This window comes from Hemibagrus wyckioides, linkage group LG09 (assembly GCF_019097595.1).
Source record: "Hemibagrus wyckioides isolate EC202008001 linkage group LG09, SWU_Hwy_1.0, whole genome shotgun sequence".
In the NCBI taxonomy this organism is placed as follows: domain Eukaryota; kingdom Metazoa; phylum Chordata; class Actinopteri; order Siluriformes; family Bagridae; genus Hemibagrus; species Hemibagrus wyckioides.
Window position 1 is genome coordinate 16393828 of NC_080718.1, and position 14809 is coordinate 16408636.

At 37.0% G+C, this 14809-nt stretch overlaps 1 protein-coding gene across 2 annotated transcripts; it reads right to left on the bottom strand.

Moving 5' to 3' along the window:
- Positions 1-932: 932 nt before the first annotated feature.
- Positions 933-14595, bottom strand: lg09h14orf180 (linkage group 09 C14orf180 homolog). Of its 2 annotated transcripts, XM_058399978.1 has the most exons (10): positions 14189-14595; positions 12423-12453; positions 10309-10395; positions 9092-9212; positions 5064-5094; positions 4846-4954; positions 3665-3819; positions 3447-3564; positions 2942-2968; positions 933-1981 (listed from the first exon to the last, which is right to left on the bottom strand). In XM_058399978.1, exons 1-10 carry the CDS (start codon positions 14339-14341, stop codon positions 1776-1778), a joined length of 1038 nt encoding a protein of 345 aa, XP_058255961.1. In that variant the 5' UTR covers positions 14342-14595; the 3' UTR covers positions 933-1775. The 2 variants fall into 2 exon arrangements, with proteins under 2 accessions (XP_058255961.1, XP_058255962.1); XM_058399979.1 differs by lacking the exon at positions 2942-2968.
- Between the last annotated feature and the right edge of the window lie 214 nt (positions 14596-14809).

The window sequence follows — 14809 nt, forward strand, 5'->3', positions numbered from 1 at the left end:
TGAATAAGAGTGGAGACACATCTAATGTCCAGCATTAATCTGTAGCAGGGACTCTTATGACCAAAAATGCTAAAGGACTGATCATTAATGAGTGATGTTGAGGTTCAGTTGGTGTTGGTACCAAATTATTATAGACTGTTTACATAAATCTTTAAAATCTTAAATGAAAACACTCATTAAAAGGGATTATATCTGATACATACGTAGATAACATACATTAAGAATATTGGGTGTGTATTTGGTATAATCCCTTATCATGAGGGCATTAATCTTTTTGTAAAATAAGCATTAAGCCAAATAATATGAAAGCTGGTACCAGCGAAGGAAGTACTGAAACCATTCATGCATTATTATCAATGTTGCACTTCTCACCAGATTTGTTTGCCTGTTTTGTTAAAAAAAAAAAAAAAACACAAACCGGTTTAAACTTCCATTCTTTTCAAAATACAGCGCTTTTCATTAGTATTATTGGTGTATATAACAATCACAGAAAGAACATTTTATTGCTTGAACATTTTTTATCATAGTCGGTACTGAATGCCTATTTATCTCTGTTTACCACTGGCTTTTAAAGGGTTAAAAATCATCTTTAACATAAAGAAAAATATGATCTAATTAAAATCACACAGAATGAGGTCAATTAAACATTACCAAAAAAGAAAAAAGAAAAATTATATTCACTATAAAAATATTACATAGAAAAAAAATACAAAAATAGACAAATAAATAGAAGTAGTATATATATACATACACACACACACCAGCTGGTTCTTGCAAAAATGAACTCAACAGGAACATAGAAATAATTTAAAAGTAATCTGGATTTTTGTAAAATAAAAATTTCCATGCCCTTTGAATAATGAAGGAAATCTGACTTGGCAGAAAATATGGCTGGCTACACTGTGAAACGGTCTTGTTTCACTTTTTTAGTAAAAGTTAAAAAAAAAAAAAAAAAAAAGGAAATATTTGTGCTTAACTTTATGCTAAAGTCATCTGAAACTGAGTTATTCTGGGTATTGAGTGATTCTATGTACATTCTAATACACTGTGCACAATAAAATGGATTACTCATTAATACATTCTATTTACATGGGTAACTATTCAAAGCATATTGGATTAATAGTGAAATCAATAATAGTGTTTTCCATTCTATATAGACAGTTGCAGACCTAGTAAATACCAAAAGAAAACATGTGAGATATATGTAATTTATGGAGAAGCACAGCTGTACGACATGCAGCTGTGCATCAGACATTCAACTTTGTATACTGATTTAAAGAATAATCAAAATCTAAAACCTAATTTTCGATTTTCTTCATTCTGAATCTAATTTTACTGCAGTAAAAATTTTTTTGATGGTTCCTATGAGTATTCTTTGAATAATTGGTAACAGATGTCATTAAAAAACAGAAATATGGTTTAACCACAAGTGCTACAAGGACAGATATATCTGTATATATATCTTATATATAATTGGAAATATATCTGCATCACAGTAAAAATGAGAATATGGCATTTGAATCATAAAGGGCATAAAAATGCCATCTGTGGATGGCGTGCAAAAGTTAGCTGTTTTTCATTAAATGGATTTTGAAGGCATTTTCAGTTCCAGTAGGTACCAAATAAAGGGTCGTAATTTAAGTGCCCATTATTCCAATGTTCTTCCATGAAGCCATGAGTCTCAGCTTTGTGGTCTTTTCTGTGCCACTGCCTGGCTTTCTGTATTCATGGGAGCATGGTTGGAGAACATTGATGCTACTGGTAGTCTGATCTAATCACTGCATGGTCAGCCAGATCCAGCAGCCCCACAGGATTTGTTTGAACCGCAGCAGATAGACAGCGAGAGCCGCCTGTAATTCCTCACAGGCGCGATGGGGCCGTCGGCGGTGTGTGCAGTAGAGAGCTAAACCCAATGCTGAAAGCAGCAGGAACAGACATGTAAGCAGGGCCAGGTGGGGTCGGCTCTGAGATGAGTCATATCCTGCAGATGCAAGAGATCACAGAGGTAAGGAGCAGCCAATAAAATGCTTTTTAACTGGAAAACAAACTGACGTTCAGTGCCAAGGTTTGCACACCCTAGCTCTAAAATGATGGAAACAACAAGACATTTAATGCGAGGTGGGGTTTACAGATGTTACCTCATTATCACTCTCTCTAGACACAAAGAAGATAGATGACAAATTTGGTGCCAAAAGCATGAACCCAATCGGCCTTGTGTCAACAGTCCAGACTGGTGGAAGTGGTGTGATATTGTGGGGAATACTTTCTTAGCACACATTAGTCCGTTAATATCAATCAATCATCACTTGAATACCACAGCCTTTTTGAGTATTGTTGCTGATCATGTGCGTCCCTTAATGACCACAAGTTATCATCTTCTAATGGCTACTTCCAGCATGATAGCGCACCATGTAACAAAGCAAAAGTCATCTCAAATATGGTGTCATGAACATGACAATGAATCCAGTAGAACACCTTAGTAGAACGGCAGAAAATCTATAGGAATTGTGTGATGCAGTCAAGTCAACAAGGACCAGAATCTTAAAGGAATGTTTTGCAAATCTTGTGGTATCCATGCCATGAACAATTTTGAAAGCAAAGTGTGGACCTAGCCAGTATTAGTAAAGTGTTCCTTTACAGCATTGAGTAAAGCCATACTCAAAAGAATGAAGCATGCTATGCTTAGATCTGTAAACTAAACTACATGAATATTAAAGGTGCATGCTATGCACGGAATTCCTCAATTACTTAAAATGAGGAATATTAATTTCCTGAATGCTCTTTGGAGTTTCACACCTAAAGAAGTAGAGTTCCTAATAAAACTATATTATGCCCTTATTTTTGACAATGTGTCAAACTCATGCAAGATGAGTTCATGCATCATGCACATTACATTAACATCACTGTTCAATACACAATACACAATACACAATACACTCACCTCCCAAACAGTCATAGTACGGAATGTCTGTGAATCCAAAATAACGAAAGAGCACTTTAGGTTTCTATTACTTTGAACTATTAGATTCTCTAGACTTAGAAAAAACACGCCTAAAGACAATAGCAGCTTACAAAACAATATTCATCAGTCACAGTCAAATGTTGCCATTTAAATTGAATGCCCTGGTAAAATATTAAAAAATAAACTATATATTATATATTGTAATATAATTATATATTATATTGACTATATATTGTCTTCCTGTCGTAAAAATAATAGCACAGACTACACAGTACCTCATTTGCATGTACAATTAATTATGTGAGTAAATCACTTGGGCATGTAAATGTGCCGTTGAACCTGGTCGATTCGTTAAATTCAGTCCCACAGGCAAAGATCTGCCACAACTCTTTAAATTACTTTACTCATTTTCTTCAAGTACTAGTTCTTAATAATACACTTCTCACTTCAGTGTGACTTGTAGGTCTCCAGTTTAGTCTCTTACCATGAACAGTGATCTCTGGCTCGCTGAAACGAACGCGCCTCTCTGTTTTCCGCCGCTGAGTTGAGAATGGCTCGTTGGTCCTCTTTAGGATGGAGATGGGGATCTTACTGTTGATGACCTATAGAAAGGGGTATGAAAATGATTCTTTCTTGGTGCATAAGCTATTATCTATTATTCACTCCTTAATAACCAACAATGCAACTAACAAATATCAATACCTTTGGTTTTGAAGTGTCTGATGGAAGATGTGGGTCTTTTCTGTGCCAGAGCTCAGTATCTTTATCACTGAGAGTGAAACCGTTGAGTGTATTGTTGTAAGACTCAGCGGCAGAGGATGTTTTTGACAGAGCTGACACACACTGACCCAATGAATCTGTGAGCAGGTAGCATTGAAGCACTTTTAGTTCATGATTATAGCTCAATGCATACAGAAACAATTTGATGAGCAAAAGCTTTCTTTTAAAAGAGATTTCTTATATAAATTTAACATTTTAAGCCGAAAGGGCATCGTGTAATGCCTTTGAAAGAAGGTTGGTGTTCAGCTGCATTCAAATTATGTGCGAAAGCCTGGACTATGTTTTCCAAAAGTACTTTACAGCACTTAAATCCTCATACAATGGTAGAGCAAGCATCGCATTGGATTAACGTGACCAGAAGTTTACAAATCTTTTGTAAACTAAAGCTGTGCAAATCTCAGCAAGTCCACCAGAGGACGGCTATTTTTGTCTTGCTCTTGTGGAAAGTTCTTACAAAGTGATCTTTGTAATCAGCAGAGTATGTGTTTAATATACACTCATTTTTCAGCAGGCTATATTCTGCACCTGTACCAAGATGCTGAGCCACACAGAAGACATGCTGTACTGAAAGTGTTTTCTTAAAAAAAAGCTTGACTCAGTAGCTCTGATGAACATCAGGTATATATTTTTACAACCATGTGGAACAGCATCTGGCATGCCTCCCAGCTTAACAGAAATAAGAGGCATTGCATCTCTCCCCGTAAATCTCCAGAAAGACAATATGACCTACATAAAAAGAACTTAAATTAAAATTAAGAAATAAAAGGAATACCTGTCGTCATAATATTAAAATAATGTAACAAATTTTCTGTTTTAATGAATATATCAAAAATAGTTATTGGAATAGATGGATGAATCATGTTAACAGTAATTTATCTCTAAATACATTTAAAATAAACTGAATTTATTTTCAGATTTGTGGATAATTAAAGTCCACAATACAATGAGGACATTATATGTATTTTTAAAAATGGAAAAAAAGAAATTAGATTTATATACTGAAATGAAAATAAACTGGCATTTAATAAAGTGTAACTTTACTTTTAACTGAAAAGTTAATTTAGTGAGACTACTTTTGAACTTCCTCTAGCAGCTTAATGTACCTGTATATTCATTTTTGCCGATCTCAGCATAGACAGTGCCCAGTAGCTCCAGGCTCCTGGCTGTGATGGGGTGATCATTACCAAATGCTCGTTGGTGTATTTTTGTGGCCTAAAACAAGCAGAGACAATATATATAAAAACCTATAATAATAATAATACTATTACCTCATAGTTTCTTTATCAGTACTTCTTGCTGGAACCGCGACATACATACATACCTTGCCGCTGTACTCTAAAGCAAGATGGGGTCTGAAAAGAAAACAACATTTTGTTAAAAGAAATAAGGACTATCAAACATTCTTATAGAATTGTCAGTGTACATTACATAGTGCTGTGCATATACACCCTGAAGACTACTAAGGTATCATTGTCTGGGGTTCATAATGTGATTGTGTAAGTAAAACAGACAAATGGTAATATCTTCACTGTCATAAAACAATCAAAATGGACACATGCAGTGGTGTATACTAGAACGGTGTAGTCATATTTCCTTTATACTGAAGCTACAGTGCATAAGATTTTTAGTTAGAATGACAACCATTACAATGACTACACAGCCAGAAGGAAACAAAAGTCTATAATATGAGGTTTCTGAGCTGCTGTGAGTTACCCTGACAGATCTGAAATAGTAATTCACTGGCTGTGCTGTGTCAGGGAGGTCAGGTTTGATTTGCTAGGAAATGTGTGTGCATTAGGCAAGTATGATTACAGGGTAACAAACTAAAGACTTCAGCCAAACAGTAGAGAGAGAGAGAGAGAGAGAGAGCATGAGAGTGTAAAAAAAAAAACAAGTGTTGGTGAAAGAAAAATGGATTCTGGCATGATGGAGTTCTGGTAAGGTATTTATTCAGTTGTTTAGCTGTTTTAGCAAGAAAACTCATCATTGTCAGCTAGTGCCTAATTTCTCTTATGTGTTATGTGTCTTTAAAGATAAACTGGGCAATCACTTTTTTCTGCTTGTTCTTGTAATTAATATAACATTGTACAGAACAGCACCAAGATTTAACAACACTGTACTGGTGATGAAGACTGTCCAATAGTGCTAATACAAATAAGAGAGATTTAAGAGAAGCATTTCATATTACAACATACCATTAACATTAACTTTATACTATATATTGATAGTAAATAATATACTGTGTATGTAGTGTATTTAGATATTTGTATTTACATTTATTTTTATATTAATAAGCACCAAAAGAGAGTCATGGTCTGTAACAGACAAAAATAACTTTAGACTAAAAATAGCAATGCAGTCGTTCATTTAAAAAGACTACATCTAATCCATGGTGGAAACTCGGCTCTCTGATCTGGCACCCTTACATACCTACAAATACCTTCTTTCAAAGAACAACAAGGCTATGCAGTGTCAGGTATGTGGTTCTATTTCAGAACGAATCCTACCACATGTGCACTGTGATTCCAGCTGAGGGGTCTTATAGAGGCCATGCAGACTAGCTTACATTGTTGTGCCTTCAAGTGTTTGTGTGTTTTGTAAGTCAGTTTGGATATAAGAGTCTGCTAAATGACTAAAATGTAACTGTAAATTTAGAGGCAGTAAGATGTGTGACCTTTGCCAGCAAACTTGAAGCTGTTCTGTCCTTGTGAAGGTAGGGTGATATATTAGATGCCCCGGTTATTTGATATTCTAATTTCTACCACTTTAGGTTTGTGTCTCCTCCATGGAATTTTTTTTTTTAGCATAAGCAACAGCATGCATACTTAGGGTTAGGGTTAGAATACAATAAAACTTCAGGTATACATGGTATGCATACATTCCTCTCTTATTGCTGCCTATGAAGTACTGTATATCATACTGTAAAATGCACGGTTTTGGCCGACCAAATCTGCAGGTCACCTGTACATCTGCATACACGGATTATAGAGAATTCTCTTTTTCTGCAAGGCAGAAGTAGTTATACCTTAACCCTTGTTCAGTTTCACTTAGTAATGGATCGGTGTCAGTTTGCTTGGTTTTGGACTGTTCATGTGGGACAGTTACACAGCATGCTTCCAGTAAGGGCAGCACCGCTTGCCATCGCTGCACTGAAAGATTCAAGAGGCTTGTTCACCCTGTGGGGGTCAGAGCTATTAAAAGTGTGTGCATATTTTCAAGGATGGCTTTAGCTTTCCTACAGATGTTTGCAATGAGCTACACCTTAGCCAAATGCTGACGATGTCAGACTACCTAATCTATTTTTATCACAACCATTCAAATTCAGATGCAAATTGACATAAAACTGCAGGTGCAGGTTGAGCCAACACTAAAACTCTCATTTTAACACTGCCTGAGTTCCTGGAATCAACCTACAGCAGCAGTAGTAAAAATGCTAAGAACTTCTGTTTTTGTGAATTTTTTATGAACACCCCACATGGCTCTTCTGACTAGAGAAACAGCATCCTTAATATTTCATAAACAAATTCCGCTGAGCTGGAGTGCTTATGTCTGGAGCGTGACACACTGAAAATAAATGGATCTGCTTTTTCAGTGGGCTTGTACAACCTGAATCACTGCCCTTTGTGTTTTCCACTGTTACCTGACCCACTGTACCCAGGGTGAGATTAAAAGATTACAATGCAAATACCAGCATGTATCCTGGTGTCCTTGTTCACATAATCTAACAAAGACAATGATTTATCTCAATCTCTAGCTCAATTATAAATATATATAAATCACAATTTATAAATCACAATTTTACAACTTCACTGGCAGTTGAATTATTTCATCACCGATCTAGCATCCTCTGCAAAATAATGTTATATGTTACAGTAAGATTAAAGTCTGTAGTTAGTGGCAACAGAGGTGTGCATAAGCAAGAATCCCTGTGTCCATGTGTAAAGTACATGGTGACCATAAAAGCTCTTCGTGGTCATGTTAATCCCTCTGAGGAAACAGGATACCTATGTGAGGGTGGCCTAGTAACACCTGAAGCCTGGGAAGTCACATAACACTCATCACTTTCCTGCCTTTTTAATAGTCAGTGCATTCGTGGTACCTTTTAATCATCCATTTTCTTTAACATAACTGTTAAACAAAGCATCTGCGATAAAAGTGCTATGAAATGAAGCTTACACCAACAAAAAGACGGACAGATATATCTAAACACGAAGGATGGAATAAGTTCAAGTAATCCTAAGAGCTACAAACACTTGCCACAAAGCTCTAATTCACACCATGAATGTGAAGCAATCTGGTTAGTTCCACAGTAATATACAACATAATTATAATGTAGTAATATAGAATTAATAGAGCATTATAAATACTCATAGCTTTAAGTAAACACTTCAGAGTTTAACAATTTTTTCAATTATTATATACACTGCAGGTCGAAGGTTATTAAATACCTGGAGTTCCTTATGTTTCATTATAGTTTAACCACAATTGCTACCACAGATCAGACCACATGATACACAACAATAATTGAATAAGGAAACCTAAAATCTTTGTAGAAAATATTTTTACTGGTTGTTCTTAAGTCCTTAATGTACTCTAAAATAGTGCAGTGACTTTATTAAAAGCAGGAACATGTAGAGGGTGAAACCGGTTTAGCTAATAGATAAAGACAGTGAAACATAAATATGTGGTGCTCTAAATGCATAATTAAAGGGATAAATATTTTGTCCATTTCTAATTAGATTATAACTGTTCAAATAAAATAAATCAAATTTCTCAATTCACTAAACATTTAATAAACATTTCTCAGCTCATGTATAAATATATTCCTGAGGTTGGGTCTAAATTCAAATTGAACAGTATTTAAAATGGGTTAAATTACATGAAAATGTTAATATATGGGGTAGTCAAAAATGTTTGGCTGTAAGTGTATGCCAAAATATTTTAGAAAAACTGAAGGAATAAACATAGCAATATTATATATATATATATGTTTTACATTTTAATATTTGAAAAAAATATTTGTCGAGTCCCATACAGTGTAGCACATAATAAGACTCTAGTACTCTACACTAGTACACATAAGAGTAACAAAATTCTGACTTTTACAAATTAATCACCACATATCCTTTTGAACCAGGCTCCATTAAACCATTGTTAGCAGGGTAGCATTTTCTGTTTACAGATGTACACTCAAACATGACGTTATTTGATGGCACAATACACAATATAATGAAATAATCTATAATGGAGCAAAATGGTTTAACATTGTGCCTTTCGCACAATAAGTCACATTATACCCATCCATTTGAACGATGGAAACTACAATAGCATGGTTAGAAAAATTTGTACCTTTTACTCATGATGCAAAGTTGGGCCAGTCTCTCAAGATCCTGGGCCTGCGAGGCCTGCTCTGATAACTCCTCTTGGGAGATCCATCCTGGAGAACCCAATGTGCTGTCCTCCTGAGAGCCTAGCGCACAAACATATACCGAAGTTAGAAAACCCAAGACGCTATGCCACGAAAGCAGGAACTCTACAGCGATCCGAGGGCACACCACACAAGCGCAAGGGGGAACTGGACTACGTAGAACGAGAGAGAAAAGAAGGACAGGACACTTGATTTTGCCACACCCAGATATTCAAATGTTCTTAAGCACACACAGTCACACACTTAGCAAACACTACTTCAAACAATAGCATAAGGGAAAGTAACAACAGAATACTGCTAAAAACCAATGGCATACATTTTTACAAACATGTCTGGTTCATTAAAAAAAAAAAACCCTAAGTACTTTAAAATGAACTTTTGAGATGTATATATAAATATGTTATCTCTATGCACAGTAGTTCAATATGGCCTGAAAGGAGAAAGTAATACTGTTAACTATAAAAAATTAACATCAAAGTAAAATTTGTGAAACTGGAGATTGAGTTGCCAAACTAGAGAGCTCCAAACAGCAGGCTTCTGTAAATATGAGACTCAAGAGGCAGCAGATCTTTATCCTGACAGTACTCACTGGAGTCTCATTGAGTAAAACAGCAGTCCTCTCTACAGGGAGGCAGTCACAGCAGTGCAATTCGTAAGTGCTGAGTCAAGCTCCAGTATATCCCAGGCTCTTGAATGAAATGACAAGTAGACTAGCCATTTATCTGTCTGTGGTGATGCACTTCCATTCTGAGTGCACACGCCAGCTGTGTGCCGCTTCAGCAGTGTCAGACAACTAGGATAACACCACGCTGACATGCATCAGGCGAGGAGACAAATGGCTTCTCTTCTTCAGTAAATTATGATGAGCGTCGGCTAAATGTACTGTTGCAGTCTACAGGGAGTTAAAACTTTGCTTTTGTCAAGTCTAGTGAGCAAGAATGGAATAATTCACAAAGCCATTCTAGCAAATGCATGCCCATCAACCCCATAACCATCTTTATGGTTCATATTTAACAGGTTCTCTTTAAGTCATATATTGGTGTTCCCAAAGATAACAAGACTTTCTAAGCAAGCTAAAACCATAATAATAAGTCTAGAGAAGTAAGCAAGTGTTGGATGAATCAATAAACAGACTTGCCTGTGCTTCCGTGAAGAGCTGTGAGTTCGATCAATGCCACCTCATAGAACATCTTCTCTGCCTGAATGAACTGCAGCGCTTTCTCATCTGTTTTATATGAGTGAAGGAGCAGACTTGCTTATCATGAAAAGTGCTGAGTTGTTAGGACACACATCCAGGCTCTTATAATCAATTTTAATAAATAATAATGAAACTACTACATGTGACTTGTATTGTTCCAATGCAATACAATTCTTTCCCAGATGAAGCAATGGAGCTGATTTTCCATCTTAAGCTTTTCTACACCTCAGTGAGAGTTGTGATTGGGCAGTGTTGTCTGCACCACTCACTCTCTCTCCATAGAAAGACATGAAGCATGTGCTGGAACTATTAATAGACAGTATTAATAGAGATTATTTAAAAGTGTATTTACACAGACAAAGGCATGCAGAAGGGACAAAAACAAATCTCTTCGTAAGAGGATAGTGTTTGTGCATGACAAGGAAAATATACTTAAAATAGATATGAATTAGCCACAGTAGGTTACTATTACTAGAAATGTTTCTATTTTGGTATAGCACGTTATGAACATAACTCTGATAGCACAGGATTAATAAAATAAAGATTAATATCTGGCATTGTAATGTGCACCATTTCATACCTGTGCTATTTATTGAGGTTGATTTACAGTGCCAAGTAAAATTATTCCTGGCAGCTTAACAGTCTATCAGACTGGAAAAATGTGGCAGCAGGATAATTACAGCAGCTGATGCCAAGGTAGCACCACTGATCATTCAGATATCTGACTCACAGGCAAACACTTAGAGCTAAACAACGACCAGCACTGATGTCATGGCATGCTGGCAGATGCCGGCTGTCCTAAAATTGGGAATTTTGATTACCCTGTGTTTAATCTAATATGGGACTCGTCATCAGAGATCGGTTGTGTTGCTCTTGTCAAAGAGCTAATATAAAATGGTTTTAATTCTGAATTATGACAGATTGTATTTTTCGTTGAGTTCCTGTTAGTACAATGAATCGATCTCGTGTGAATACTGAATCAAACTGTACACTAAATATTGTGCTTCAAATGACCTTAGCTCTGATCTAGATATTTGGCCTGTGGCAGAGGTGTTATAATAATCATATGAACATTTAGCCAATCTGAATAAAACCTACACACACAAACAAAAAAATAAACCTTCCTAACACAGTCAATGTGAAGTTTGCTCATGGTTGGTTGTGTCCAGTATATTAATGACCTAATTAATTGGAGGAGGTTCAAGTAATTAAAGCTCTGAGTTAATTGAGGTTCAAGCCCCAGCATCACCAAGCTCCACTGCTGGGCAATTGAGCAAGGCCCTTAACCCTTCCTGCTCCAGGGGCACTATATCATAGCTGCCCCAGCGCTCTGACCCCAACTTCCTCAGCTGGGATTCGCAACATAAAGAATTCCACTGTGCTGTAATGTATGTGTGGTGATAATAAGGGCTTACTCTTACGAACTTTGCCAAACATTGATTGTCAGAGTTTATCTGAGCCAAATCAGATTTTAATTAGTCTTTGTGAGATTAAGTCTTCCTTAAAAATGTCCAAGAAATAACCCAGACAGTGGAGGACTGCAGTCCAAGACTGCACTGGACATAAAGACATGCTATGGGAAATGAGGGCAGAGCAAATGTTTGATCATTTTTGTTTGCAAGTTAATGTCATGGAAAGTGAAATGTTCTCCTTTGAATGCTGGATTCTTTTAGTTCTATTTGCATCCACAGACACAAAAGAAGTTTAGCTGCAGATCTTATATGATTTTTTTGCATACAAGATTCTAGTCAAAGCATAAGTATAAAGAAGTGACAGCTTGGGTGTGTATACACTAGACTACAGGAAGTGTTTTATTTCCTCCAAAAAGCGTTATATTTTTTGAGCTTTACTGATTTAATGCAAACTTTGACAATCTTCTATGTGACAAATAAACAGCCAAGAATATATTGGAGTGCTGTAGTACACAAAGATGTTTGCAGAGTTGTCTGTGAAGGCTAAAATGCTCTAGGCCTTCATGTCATCATAGTGGATGAGAAGATACCCAGAGGAATGCTACATGCTCAACATTTCTTGACCTTTCCAGGAAAGGATACAATTTTTCTCATCGATGAAGAGCTCAGCAATCTAACAGAGAGAACAAAAACACAAACAACTTTATCTACCATCATATACTAATCAAAACGTATGATGAGCTCATAGATTTATAATAAATCTATGATTCAAAAATTATTTTAGCAACATTACTCTTCCAAGAAAAATATCGAGTAATTGTAGGAACTCTAAATATGTCTACACTAATATTCAACACTGCAGCACTGGTGAATTCAGAAGAGTGAGGAACATTTAAGAGCTTGTTTATGTTAGCAGACTCTGTGTCATGCCACACATTCCTTTATGCTTAAGTTACTGTTTATGTACTGCCTTTTTCCTGGGACACTTGGAAACTTCCACACAGGCTATGCTGATTAAATATTATCAGAGAATAGAGCTATTATGTGAATGAGTGACATCAGACGATCACTTTAACGTCTAGATAAGACAAGGACATATTCATGTAAACACAAACAATAACATGAACTGTTTTGAATTTGTCTTCGAGTTAAGTGAGAAAGTGCTAGTGGATGATGCTGGATCATTTTACATTTACGGCATTTGGCAGACTACTTTATCCAGAGTGATGTACAAAAGTGCTTTGAAGTCTCCATCAGTGGATCCTGTGGCCTTGTGTATTATTAAAATTTAATACTTGTACTAAGAAAAAAAAACATTTTACTTCTAACATTTATATTAAGACCTTTAAAGTACTCTTCTTTTTAAACTATGAGCTTATCTTATGCATCAATCGAATTTCAGTTTGACATCCAATCAGGTTCATCCTGATTCATCAGCAGTGACCTTCTTGTGATGGACAAGCCACCAAACTAAGTTGTGGAACTTGAGGATGAACGGCCCTGACACCACCTTTGTAAAACGTTTCAATATACTGGCGTTCGTAAAGGTTCATTTAAACTGAGGCATCTTCTCTGTCTCTCTAGAAGGTCTAAAATCCAGCTAATTTGAAAATGCATGCAAAGGTAAATTTTGCTAATCATAACAGGCTAACTATATCTAACTACATTTTTTTCATTTGACATGTTTTCTTTGCTAATGCCAGTTTAGATTAGCATCAAATCCAGTAGCCAACATAATGATTCAAGTAATCAACTCTTTTACCTGAATATATTTTACTACATGCTTCCCATTTGAATTCTGTAAAATCTTGACACATTATTTGTCTATTCAGAAGTATCATTTCTCAGTACTTTGTCCACCCCTGATTCAGAAGCACATTTTTTTCTACATGTCAGCAGTTACTTATATTGACAATCACATACATATAGTCTGTTTTGAAACGCCAGTATCTGTATGCACACCTATGGGGCATGTCTGTCATTAAAGGTGAATGTTTTCATTAGCAATGCTACCATGTGATCTAACTTGATTAAAGTATGTGTGCTATTAAATCAACACATGCCGCATACCAGCCATGACTGTATGGGTCCTGATTGCTAATGGATCTCTGTTCACTGAATGTGTCTATATTCTGCGCACATTCTCATGCCTATCCCTGTGCATGCAGGCTGAGCCATCATGCCATACATGCAGAGATGAATCTAGGTCACATATGACGTCTTTGAGGTGCGCATACCATTTACATAACTGTAGCATTTAAGAGTACCAATTCCAATAACTCAGCTTATGATTAATTCTGTACTACATATTTGCCTCCTAGTGTAAAAGTCTAGAGTGAGTGATGAATGCAGTCTGTACATCCTGGTGCATTCTGGTGTGGAGCTCTGTCCTGCAGGCTGAGGCTCACCTGATGCAAACAGTTTGGCAGCGAGTGAAAGCTCTGCACATGGGTCAGCCCCAGCAGACAGCTAAGGAAACACTGCAGAGCCGCCCTGGAGTCACCCTCCTGCTGGAAGCGCCTGCCCTGCTCGAACAGGCCCTCACGGCCTCCGTTCAGCATCCCTTGCTTGGCACTACCCACCTCCGTGCACGACCACGCGCGTTCATGTAGCACACAGCAGTTGCACCTCCCATCTGAGCTGCACAAGCTCTCAGTCCCATGTATGAAGATATAGCACTGCAGGCATGTGGAGAGGACAGGGGATGAAAAGACTGAAAAAAAAAAGATCGAAGAATGAAAAGAGTGGGTGGAGAGATCACAGCTGTTCTACTGCCTCTTCTAACAGCTATTCTGTAAGACTCAAGGTTAGGTAGTGTGGGCGGACGACAGCGAGGGAGGGAGGTAGAGAGAGAAGAAGGGAGGGAGAGAGGGAGACAGAAAGAGAGAAAAGGAGGGAGGGAGGGGGAATGGATGTTGAGGAAGAGGGAGGGAGGAAGGAAGGGAGGTAGAGGGAGAGAGGGGGAGCTCTGTTCTGTCTCCACCCACACTTACACACTACCAGCGCCTGGATTCATAACAGGGCTTTTA